Here is a 12,374-nt window from a genome sequence, read left to right as displayed (position 1 = left end):
CTAGTAGTTCCAGCTACTTGGAAGGCTGAGGCGGAAGGATCGCCGGAGCCCAGCAGGTTGAGGTTGGGGTGGCAGAGAGCCGCCACTGCACTCCAGTCTGGGCGACAGTGAGATTCCAACTCAAAAAAAAAAAAAAAAAAAGATATAAGCAGGTAGGCTGGGCGTAGTGGCCTAAGCCTGTCATCCCAGCACTTTGGGAGGCCAAGGTGAGGGGATTGCCTGAGCCCACAGGTTCAAGACCAGCCCGGGCAACTTGGCGAGACCTTGTCTCTACAATTAAAAAAAAAAAAAAAATATATATATATATATAGCCAGGCGTGGTAGCGCGTGCCTGTAGTTCCAGCTACTTGGAAGGCTGAGGTGGAAGGATTGCTGGAGCCCAGCAGGTCGAGGCTGCAGTGGCCGGGAGCGTGCCACTGCCCTCCAGCCTGGGCGACAGAGTGATACTCCAACTCAAAAAAAAAAAAAAAAGCCCGGCATGGTAGTACGTGCATGTAGTTCCAGCTACTTGGAAGGATGCGGCGGAAGGATCGCCAGAGCCCAGCAGGTTGATGCCGGGTGGCCGTGAGCATGCCACTGCACTCCAGCCTGGGTGATGGAGTGAGACTCCAACTCAATAAAAAAAAAATAGATGTAGGTAGGCAGGTCTTGGCTAGAGAGGCGTTTTGGGAGTCACTGGCATTGAGCTGGTCTAGAAAGCCACGAGACTGGCTGAGATCACTGAGGGAAGGAGTGAATGGACAGCCCCGGGGCTCTCAGCAGCCAGATCTGGGAAACAGGAGGAGAAAGTGCCTCCAGCTGCTGGGTGCCCTGAGACCGAGCCAGTACTGCTCACGTACTTCCAGACCCTGCAGGGCTGGGACCTGCGGGCCACCCCTTTTCATGGCCAGCCACCCCCCAGCGTTTCATGCTTCAACTGTGTGGGACTGGATGGCTGTTTGGCCCCGAGGGCCTTTGTTCCTGCTGTCCCCTCCTCTTTCCTACTTGCCCTTTAGAACCTGGCTCAGATGGCCTCTCCTTCAGGAAGCCCTCCAGGCTGGGTAGCTCTCTGGCCCCCACAGCCCCTATGCTGTAATGGCTTAGTGGCTGCCTCCCCTCCCCCGTTGAGCTGGGAGCTCCCCTGAGCTGGGGACCCTGTCAGAGGCCTCGTCCCCAGAATTGCCCAGCTCAGGGCCTGGCACCAGCGGGTGTTTAGTGGGTACTCATGGAGCAACCTGGTGTGGCCAAGGAGTCTCCTGGAACTCTCCCCCCCGGCATGCCATCACCTGAGGGCCTGTGCTCAGGTGTGGGGACAGAGCGGCCTTCATGGGGCCCTGCCGCTGCAGATTCAAGAAAACGCTGTCAGCATCCATGCAGTCACCTGGGAGCCTGGAGGACAGAGGCCGCGACTCCCTCCTCCTGGTCCCTAGCGCCCTGCGTGCCTGGCACACAGCAGGCACTTCTAAAGTGGGCCGTGTGTTCGACTGCCCCTCGGGAGGTCCACCGGGAAGCCTCAAGGCTCAGTCTCTGGTCCTGACCCATTCTTGGGCTCCAGCATGGGCCCGGCTGGGGATGAAGCAACCCATGGGGGTGTGTGTGTGTTGAGGTGGGAACAGATGACAGAGGCCCGTTGCTGGACTCCGAGGGCTGGAGGCCTCGCCCTGGGCAGGAAGCCCCTCCCTGGATGCGGTCTTTGGGTATGAGATGTGGTCTGAGGTGCCTGGGGTGGGAGAGACAGGCTCTCAGGTGGCGGCTCTCAAGGCAGAATGTCCAGAACGGGGTGGGGCCGGCCTCGTTCCACTGCCCTCCCCAGGCCCAGTTGAAGAGCCGAGTCCCCTGGGCTGTGGCTGGGAGCAGGTGGCCAGGGTGCTGTGGTTGAGAGGTGGGACAGAGGCTCAGTGGGAGGAGACACCGGGCTCTTTGGCCCTGGGCCCATGATCCCCAGCCTCCGGTTTCTATGGGACAGTCCCCTGGCCAGGAGAACAGATGGTGTGTGTGGCCCAGACACAGCACAGGGACCCGCGGGCTGTGGTGACAGGGCGCCCTTCCTCCTGAGACGTGAACACGCCGGGCAGCCGGAGCTGAAGGCCCGCGTGAAGGAAGAAGCTTCCACCTGCAGGGGTGGGCACAGCAGTGGGGGAGGGCAGGGCAACGTGTGCTGGACGGGGATGTGGGCTCCTGGGAGCCCAGGTCGGTGTTGCAAAAGTCCTTCCTGGACAGAGCTCGAGTCAGAACCAACTCACTCTGACCTCAGACAACGTCCACCAGCCTCGGGACTGCAGGGACACCTCTGGAAGTTCCCTCCCTCTTGCCAAAGACCACGGCAGGTCCAGTTTTGCCAATGCTGCCGGGCAGGAGGGCTGGTGGCACTGCAGGCCGGGCTGGGGCCAGCTGGGGAAGGGCCGTGGGTTCTGACACGGAGCTCGTGGGCCTGCAGCCAGCTCCCGTGGCTCCTTCCTCAGCCTGCAAGCCTGGGCCATCTCAGAGCCACGGCACTGTACAAAGCATGAGCCTGTCTCACTCTTCACTCAGGTTACTCACTGCTCACCGCCTCCTCACAGAGGCCCTCCCTGATGCCTCCGCCCCTTGCAGGCAAGGGCTACACACTGCTTCCCGCTGCTGATGGCTCACAACTGCGTCCCTTCCAGGAACTCCCCGGGGCCCCAGGAAACGGCCTCACTCAAGGTTTCCTCTCCTCCAGTGAAGTGGGACAACGAGGCCGCCTTGCCTCAATTTGGGACAACTCGGAAGGGCCATCCTGGTCCTAGAGTTCTCTCAGACGTCTACGGAGGTGTCGGCGTCTCCCTCGGTCCACGCACGCCTCCTCACTGCACCCAGGTCTCTGGGAAGCCTGCCCCAGAAACTCCGCCCCAGTTCTCCCCAGGGCCGCTTCCAGGGAGCCCACCTAAGAGAACCCGCCTCCCTGCTCCCCAGCCTCTCTGATAGTATCTCTACTATCCATCTACCTACATCAGCGCCATCACTGTGGGAGCTGGGCCCTAGCTTTGCTCACGGCCCGGTGCCCAGTGCCCGCACATGGCCGGCGCACGCTGGGTGCTCACCGCCGAAGCCCACGAACACGAGGAACTTTCCAGCAGATCAACCCGGCACTCAACCATCTGAGAATGGTTCACATCTACATTCACAATGGGGATGCCAACACCTTCGGGGGGATTCCAGTGGCAGTGTGAGTGGCAGGGTGCTGCTGCCTACTTCCCCAGCTCCTGGCTGGGAGCCTGGCCAGGCTTGAAGGCCAGCCGGGGCCTTGACGTCCCGCTTCTTCCTTCTTGTGGGGACGAGGCAACAGGGCATGTGGGATTTGGAGAAGTGGGCATGTCTTCCTGGAGGAGACAGTTGCCACCACACATGGACTTTCCAGCTCTGGCCCCATCACGCAGTCTCGGAGCCTGGTCCTCATCTCTGCGGGGAGGATAGGCACCGCCAGTCCCGCCTGCCCACCCTGCAGCTCCCTGGAAGGCAGAGTACATGGCGCAGGCCGCCACTTAGCACCAAGGCTGGCCATCAGGGCTGTCCTCACCCAGGGCGGGCTGCCCGGGCCTGGCCTGCAGCACTGGCCCCCTTCCAGGGCGGTCCTCAAGCTGCAAGGTCATCCGCGGACTGTCCGCTTACTCAGAGCCTCCGTCCACGCGCTCAGGCTCGAGTTCGCCTCTCCCTCTCCCTCCCTGTCAAGCCAGGTTCCACGGGATGCCGCCTGCTCAGGACCATGCCCTGCTGCCACCACCACCTTTTGCCCAAGGACTGCCGCAGCTGCCTGTGGCTCCTCCTCTGCGCTCCAGCCCGTGCTAACAAAATCCTTCGAACTCAGCAGTTCCCCGGCTAGGAATTGACCCCCAGCTACCCTGGCAAGAGGACTGGGAGGTATGTGAACAAGGATGCTCACGGCAGCACTATTTCCAATAACTAACCACTGGAAACAACCCGAACGACCATCCACAGATATGAATGCAGCTGCTCAGAACAAGGTGGATCGTTTGTGCTGATGTGGCAGGACCCTGCGATCCGAAGACATTAGGTGGGAAAGGAGGCGCAGGGGGGCTGTCTGCAGTGGGCACGCTCCACCGTGGGCACCTGAACAGATGGGACATGATCTAGGCTGGGCTTACCCTTAGGGGAAGGACTAGGGGACTGCCTGGGGGGAGGGGGGGTGACACCTTTTTCTGAACTCTTTGAATTTTTACCATGTATATGTCATCATCAACTTTAAAATGAAAAGTAAGCCAGGCACAGTGGTTCACACCTGCACTTTGGGAGGCTAAGGTGGGAGGACTGCTTGAGCCCAGGTTTGAGACTGGACTGGGCCACATAGCAAGACCTCGTCTCTACAAAAAAAAAATTTAAGAATTAGCTCAGCATGGTGGCACACTACTCGGGAGGTTGAGGCAGGAGGATCGCCTCAGCCCAGGAGGACAAGGCTTCGGTGAGCCATGATCCTGTCACTGCACTCCAGCCTGGGTGAGAGTAAGACCCCAACTCCAATAATAATCATAAAAACCAAAAGCAAAAGGACAACAAGGTTCACTGAGTTCCCCGGGCCCCAGATCGCCTCCCCTGGGAAGGCTGAGGTGCTCGATGTTCAAGGGCCCTCACAAGCGGGCTGCTTAGCTCCCGCCCCCAACCTTCCCTGTGCTCCCCTGCCTTTCCTGGTGATCCCTCCTGCCTCCCTGACCCCCCTCAACCCCTGCCAAGCTGTAAAGGTGACTCGTAAATGGAAACAGCACACTGCTGGAAGTCAAGACAGGTTGGAAATTATACCTTGCCTTTTGCCAGCCATGGATGCTTCAGCATCCGCCCAGCTCTCTTCAGAGTACCTCCAACTGCTGGAAGTTTACACACTGCTCTCACAGTCTCCTGGTAGGAGTCCTACAGCCCAACTAAGCCTCCTCACCCGAGGTCTCGCCCACTGTGGAAAGCTGCACACGTCCAATGGCTGGGGCCAGGCAGGGATTTCTGAAGGCTTGACCCTGCCTCCGTGGACTCCTGTGGTTCCGCAGCACCCATGAGCTGGCCAAGGCCGCAGGGGCGATCACACTGAGCTGACACTGCCGCCTTTGCCCCACAGGCACTGGTCCTCAAGGTTTGCCCCGGACTTCCCGTGCAAGCCTCCACCTCCAAGAGTGTTGTAGGAAGCTGACCTAAAGCTGCAGCTGTGTGTCCCTGGGCAATCCATTACCTTATCTGTTTCCTCTGTCAGGCCCAGGACAGTGGCTGGCACACGCCAGGCACTCAGCATTTTTCTTGACTATGGAACTGACGCCTATCCTGTAGGGTTGTGGAGATTGCAGATGCTGTGCACAGGGTGCCTGGCACGGTGGGAGCGTCTGGCACAGAGCAGGACTTGATGCCATTTGAACAACAGAGACCTACGGAACCAGGGGTGTACTCAGCCTGGGCCCCGAGTGGGACGCCTACAATGAATATAAAGTGGGACTTTCTGCAGTCACTGTGGAATGTGTCGTGACCTAACTGATCCCGTAAGAACCTGGTGACCACCACACAGCACCTGCTACACAGCAGATACTACATACTCGTAACCTGCGGTCTTCAAAACAAGTTAAGTTGCACTGGTCAGAGAAATGGAAGATAGAGAGATGGAGATGCTTATCACAGGTCCTCTCCAGCTCAAGGGCAGAGCTGGGTTTACGCTGAGGCAGGTCAGGCCCCAGGCTTGGACCAGAACGGGGGCCCCTCCCGACAGCACCCACACAAAGCAAAGGCTCCAGTGTGACACCAAGCTCTTTACTGTCAGCGAGACCACCAAGCTCCAGGTGGCCATCACCGCCCCAGATGCAGGTTCTTCTTGGAGAGCGGGGCAGGGGGGATCCGGCCTCAAAGTGGTCCTTGGCTCACATGGCACCGTGCAAATACAGGGCTAAAAACTTCCTGAAGGTCTCTGGCTGGAAACCAATCGGCCCAACAGGTTCCTGGAAAGAACACAGCCCGTTAGGATTCTGATACTAGGTTAACAGCAGCCATTAAAACAAAGGCTGGCTTGATGTCAACCTTCAGTGCCTGGAGAGTGGCTTTCTCTGACATTACCTCTCGTGCGGACTAAGGGCACTGAGGGACTGTGGCAGGGAGGAGGACAGGAAGCGCCCCAGCCCCTTCCAGTCAACCAGCTGCAGACGCTGCCCTGCTCCTAGGATCTTCGTGCTTCAACCACCAGAACAAGTTGTCTGGTGCCACCTTTAATCCTGGGGACAACAGTCTCTCGCCCATTTCACATACACACTCCGCTCTCTCTGTACTGGGCCTGTGCCCAGTGCTGGAAACCCGGCAGTGACTTGACTCTGGTTCCTGTCCTCAAGGAGCTTATAGTCAGGGGCTCGAGAAGTGAAAGGACAAGGTGACAGACCCCACCACAGAAACAGGAAAAAGATAAGAAAGTAAGGAGAGGTGACTAACTTGCCAACTTTCATACATGGAAGGGCTCATAGAATGGGCCAGAAAGAAAAAGCAAAGGAAGGAGATGTCGGAGAGCCCAGCACATGCAATGGCCGAGGCCAACGTGAAGGCAGGAAGAGCAAGAGCAGGCAGTGCCAGGTTCATGCAGGCCAGTGAGAGGCAGGAGACAGGCTCGAGGGCAAGGAGGGGTGTCTGGCCAAACAAGAATGGCCTGGGGTTGTGGGAGCCATCTGGAAGGGAAGGACTGAGGAAGAAGACCTGAAGACACGGAGCAGGGAGGGAGAACACGACTAAAAGCAGAGAGACTGGCGGTGGCTGCTGTCACCGTGCGAGGGACACAAGTGTGTCCAGGGTCAAAGCCAAAGGCACAGACCCAGCAGGTGTTTCAAGGGTAGAAAAACACTGAAAGATGCTAGAAGACTAATTAAATAACTGACATGTCTACCGTTCAAAGGCTCAAAAACTCCATTTAGCAACTTGTCCTCGGGCCCTGGGTGGGACACAGCTGGTTCCCAAGCTAGCAGTTCCCCTCCTTTGTCTTCCCTCCCTCCTCCTGATCCTGTTGCCTGTCTCTTAGGAGTGTATCAGGAATGGATTGAGGTACTGTCGCTGCCCACTGCAGACAGCAGGCCTGGGCTCTGTCAGCTGTGTGCTGGGGTGTGTGGTGACAGTGCCAGGAGGAATTCCTTATCTGCAGAACGAAACAAATGAATGTGCCCTCTGCAGGCCCTGCCCTCGGGGAGCCCACCGCTCAGCTTGGTGGGGGAGAAGAACTTCAACAGATCTCTGTGGCTGGCAGCAGACTGTGCTGTGCAGGGAACACGGAGGCTGGCGGCCACCTGAGCCACATGGAGGAGGCTGGGGTGGGGATGGCAGAGGTCAGAGGTTTCCCAGAGTGAGAAACGCTATGTGAAGCCTGGAAGGACATGTAGAGGGCTGCCACGAAAGAGAAGCGGTGAGAGAAAAAGGAAGGACGGGGCGGAACCTCCTATGACATGAGCAGTGTTTACAAGGCTCGAATTGGTGGCGGCAGGCACCCCGGGGAGCTGGACGGAGCTGGAGGGTGCCGAGGGAGGCAGGGGCTGGACGAAAGGGCTGGACAGGGTCTGGGGCAGGCAATGAGTCTTAGGAGAGCTCGGAGCTGAAGTTGTCCTCCAGGAAAAGGTCTCAGGCGGGAAGTCCCCATGTGGACTCTCCTCACAGAGCGCCCCTCGGCCCAACCCCACCCCAGGCTCACACGGAGCAGGTGAGCCACGGCCCTGCCCCAACCACCAGACTGCAGGACTCACCACAACCACCTTCTTTTTGATCACAGGGAGACACCAGAAGTGCTGATAGAGGAGCTGGTCTGCGTCCATCCAGACCAAATTCTTGACGCCCTCAGCCGAGGCCAGGTCTGTGGTGTTCAGCTGCAGCACCAAGAACTGGAAGACACGCCCATCCGTGCCCACACTCTGCACGACCACGGGCTGCTCCAGGACCTTGGCGTCGCTCTGAGGAAAAGGGGACGATGAGAGCATCAAAACAAAAACGGCGGGTGTGAGGAACAGCCCACACAGGGCAGCACCAGTTCTGCCCTTTCCAGGCCCACCCCACCCACTTAACGACTGCACCCTGGGGCAACCAAATAGAGCGAGTGTCAGCGCACCGTCCAGGCCTAGGCCTAGGCCTTCCCTCACCCAGCCTGGCTCTGCTCGGCCACCGAAGCCTTGTGGCACCAGGGAGCCTCCTGATCTTAAACTCAAGCACATTAAGTAATAGTTCCTGCTGTGGAGAGGCAATGACTAGCAAGCCACAAAGTCCAGGCAGGAGGCTGGGAGGCTGACAACGGAATTCTCTAAACTCAAGGGGTGAGCTGATGGGCACAAATGACGTCAGCTTTAAGCTGGGAGGGGTGGTTAATGAACAGATATCCCTCATTCAGTTCTCACTCCACTTGACAGAAAGGGAAACAGACCTAGGGAGGGGTAAAATTTGTCTGAAGATACAAAGATATGTGGCACTGAGCCCAAACTGGCTCCTGCCAGACCATGCTCCCAAGAGGCTGGCACCCTGGACTGCCTTAAGCCTGCAGGCAGGCACCGTGCCCAGGCTTGTGCTCATACTGCAATTCAAAATGAGCCATATTTCTGGAATGTCCACTCCAGCACGTCAAGATTTCACTGGTCAAAACATTTGCTAATGATCTCTTTCAGTTAGTGCCATGCAGTAATAGTAATAATACCAAGACCATTGACTAAAGGCCTCTGAGGTACCAGGCATCTTGCCAGTTTTACAGAAGATCACCTCTGCTCTCATAAATCTAGAAGTATATTCGCACTTAGCAGATAAGGAAACTGAGGTTCAGAGGGTTGGTATAATTTGCTCCAGGTCACTGATGAGGTGTGAGCCAGGATCAGACCCCATGCTCCTAAGTCACTTAAAACCCTGCCGCTTGCGTTTGCCCTAGGAGTCCCAGTGTATCTGGCAGTAACGCCTCTTCACTCTCAGCAGGCCCCAGTTGGGGAGACACAACATGTGGTCAATGAACTAAGGCCTCGCAGCAATCCAGTGTGGTGGCTGCCACTCACTGGACAAAGATCCAACCAGGCAGGCCCCGTGAGGCAGGGCATCCTTGATTCACACATGCTGCCTATGTTCACCCCTCCAGGGCCGAATGTGACATCAGGAATAGCTAATGTCAGACCTCAGTGTGGGCCACACTGGGGCTGTTGGCCTTAGAAATACCTGTTCTTGGCTGCATGAGAAATAAATAAAAAGAAAAGTACCTGTAAGTGTTAGCCGAGAATCCTGTATTGACTCTTATCTCCCTCTACAGATCAATAAAACTGCAGGTAGTACATAAATTTCTCAGCAATTTTACCTTTTACACGGAGGCTCTTCCCATAATTGCTCAACTTCACATCCCCAGGAATAATTTGTGTCTAGAGGGGGCTGGGGAGGCCTCTTCTCCTACCCAACTGGGTGGCAATTAGTGGCGTCGCTGCTACCCAGCTCTGCTGGCAACAGCTGGCACAGAAGCTGAAGTGAGTTGCAAGCCTGGGACCAGGCGAGTGACTCTCTCTGCCTCCTTCTCCCACCTGACTTGGAGGTAACACCTCCTTGGAAGCTGGAGCAATCACACCTCCAGTCCTTGCGTCCCTGCTCATCAGAGATCTTGGGCAAGATACCCCACCTCTCACTAAGGAAGTACACAGTCAGAGAATGGGAATAAAGATAACCTGCCTAGGCCTGGAAAGATATAAGGTCACATAAGGATGTGACAGCTGCTAGTCTCTTAGCTCTGTGACCTTGGGCAAGTTGCCTGGCCTCCCTGGGCTTCAGTTTCACCATCGGTAAAATGAAGCTCACAGTATTTGCCCAGAGGGTTAAATAACTACACGGGTTAAATAATGCAGTGGTGGCCAGGCTTGATGCCTCAGCCTGTAATCCCAGCACTTTGGGAGGCCAAGGTGGGTGGACTGCCTGAGCCCGCGTGTTCGAGATCAGCCTGGGCAACATGGTGAGACCTCATCTCTACAATAAATAAAAAAAAAATTGCCGGGCGTGGTAGCACGTGCCTGTAGTTCTGGCTACCTGGAAGGCTGAAGTGGAAGGATCACCGGAGCCCAGCAGGTCAATGCTGGGGTGGCCGTGAATGTACTACTGCACTCCAGCCTGGGCAATGGAGTGAGACACCTACTCAAAAATAAAAATAAATAATGCAGTGGTTCTGAAATGTTAACCAGTGGTTTTCAAACTTCAGCCTGTTATCAGCATCCATGGTTATCAGCAATCCACTGATTGCTGGGCTCCAACCCCAGATTTCTGATTCAGTCAGGCTGGGTGGGTCTGAGAATTGGCATTTTCAACAAGTTCCCAGATGATGCTCTTGCTGATGATCCAGGAGTGTATTTTGAGAACCACTGATGTAAAAAACCCTAAATAAATGCCTGACATGCAGCAGAGGCTCGGCATGGACCAGGTCTATCCACGCCCTCTCTACTTGGCTAACCACACCCCTCCACTCCCGCCTGGTGCCTTGCCCGAGGAGGATGGCGAACAGAACACTGCAAATGTCCTCACTCCTCTGGGAGGGCCTCAGGCTCTAATGGAGTCCTAGGAGTCCAGCAGCAGCTTACAGAATCCAGCCCCACCCCATCTAGGGGTCAGTTGCCCAAGCCTGCTGGAGGCCTCTGCTCCCAGGACCAGGCATGCCCCTACCCTTGGACAGCTCTCTGGGACAACCACTCAGCCTGCATTCTACACCACTAGGTCCCTGGGGCCTCCTCTTAGGATCAAGGAGCTGCCACCAGGTGGCAACTTGGTTCCCACACTTCCTGTCGGGTTGGCAGGCAGGGCTGGGCTGTCTCTGCCGCGTCACCTCCTCCTGCCTGATGGAGCTTGTGCTCCGATTCTGACACCATGGAACAGACCTTGTTCCAGTCCTTCCACATCACCCACCGCTGTATGATGGTGGACAAGCTCCCTGGGATTCTGTGGCATACTCTGGAGAGCAGGGAACTCAGGGAAACCTCAGGAGCCACTGTGATCGACAAGCATGAAATCCAGGCGAAGCACAGGTGCAGTTGGCCCCCACGACTTCAGACCATCTTGCAGGGGTGGAAGTGCCTCTTCCTGAGACTCCTCCGGCAACGAAGGAGTCCTTCCCCCGCCTCCTCCTTTGAGCATGTCCTTAAGGTAGGAGACCAATACCACATAACGTGGCCCAGTGATCTCCACATACCACATACGTACCCCATAGAGGAGCCGGGCCTGAGCCAGGGCATTGCCAAAAGCAAACAGGATCATCTTGGCCCGCAGCTGATTTGGCTGGAAGCGATATGACCGGAGATTGGCTCTCTCCAGGAAGTACAGGGTGTGGGGATGGGGGTAAGGATAGCCCTCTCGAAATCCTGCAAGAGACATTATCGTGTGAAGGGGCGGAAAAGATTAATCAGCCTGTCTCAAAGCCTCAGGAAAGTCACCTTGCCTTAGCCAGGGCAGGCACTACTGAGATTCCACAAGGCAGGCGCTATCATGACAGCTCAGGGGCTGGCAAACCAGCCGCAGCCTGCTGCCTGTTTTTGTTAATAACATTTTTACGGGAGCACAACTGCGCTCATCTACATCTGTCAATTGGGTAGTTGTGGCAGAGACCACATGGGGCCTGGAAACCTAAATGTTTACTATTTGGCTCTGCCCAGAGAACGCGTGCCAACCTGCTACAGGTGCTTCTTGCATGCCAGTTCTACCTCCTCCCTTTCTCTGTCATTCAGGTGCACAGATGACAGTGGTGTCAGGAGACGTAGAACTCGAAACCTGTGGTAATTGTTAAAAAGAAAGCACATCAGCCGGGTTCGGTGGCTCAGCCTGTATTCCCGCGCCTTTGGGAGGCTGAGGTGAGTGGATTGCCTGAGCCCACGGGTTCGAGACCTGCCTGGGAGGCGAGACCTCATCTCTACAATAAATCAAAAAAATTAGCCGGGCGTGGTAGCGTGCACCTGTAGTTCCAGCTACTTGGAAGGCTGAGGCAGAAGGATCGCCAGAGCCCAGCAGGTCGAGGCTGCAGTCGGGAGCGGCCACTGCACTCCAGTCTGGGCGACAGTGAAAATCCAACTCAAAAAAAAAAAAAAAGCACATCACTCGCAAATTCAGTACTTCAATATTAGTGACAAAGGACTTGGTTCACAATTCACAACTGATCCGTATAACATGGGTGCTAAGAATCCAAGGATAGTACTTATTCCCCTAAGCCATGACCCTGTCAAATCACAATTCTCTTCTCTTGCATGGCTACGAGTAATCTGTGGCAGATGGACACTTCGAAAGTGAGTGACCCAGGGCAGTAAAGATGGGTGAAGAGGAGGGAGAAAGGCTGGGCAAGTACGGGCTTTGAAAATCCCAGAGGGAGCCGGGCTCGGTGGCTCAGCCTGTAATCCCGCGCCTTTGGGAGGCTGAGGTGAGTGGATTGCCTAAGCCCGCGGGTTCGA

At 56.4% G+C, this 12,374-nt stretch overlaps 1 protein-coding gene across 2 annotated transcripts in view; it reads right to left on the bottom strand.

The window, feature by feature from the left end:
- Window positions 1–5,715: 5,715 nt before the first annotated feature.
- MRPL37 (mitochondrial ribosomal protein L37) overlaps window positions 5,716–12,374 on the bottom strand; it is a 16,124-nt gene continuing 9,465 nt past the window's right edge. Inside the window, exons 5-7 of one of the 2 annotated variants that reach the window (XM_008074271.1) lie at window positions 11,140–11,297; window positions 7,692–7,895; window positions 5,716–5,921 (exon numbers count right to left, since the gene is read on the bottom strand). In XM_008074271.1, the coding sequence (XP_008072462.1) occupies window positions 5,844–5,921; window positions 7,692–7,895; window positions 11,140–11,297 (440 nt within the window). In that variant the 3' untranslated portion in view covers window positions 5,716–5,843. Of the gene's footprint in view, window positions 5,922–7,691; window positions 7,896–10,641; window positions 10,645–11,139; window positions 11,298–12,374 lie in introns of those variants that run through there. The other variant, XM_021707098.1, reaches the window with a different exon arrangement.

Source organism: Carlito syrichta, unplaced genomic scaffold, assembly GCF_000164805.1.
Source record: "Carlito syrichta isolate Samal-C Ts95f unplaced genomic scaffold, Tarsius_syrichta-2.0.1 Scaffold316384, whole genome shotgun sequence".
Classification (NCBI taxonomy): domain Eukaryota; kingdom Metazoa; phylum Chordata; class Mammalia; order Primates; family Tarsiidae; genus Carlito; species Carlito syrichta.
This window is presented reverse-complemented; position numbering and strand designations above follow the sequence as displayed.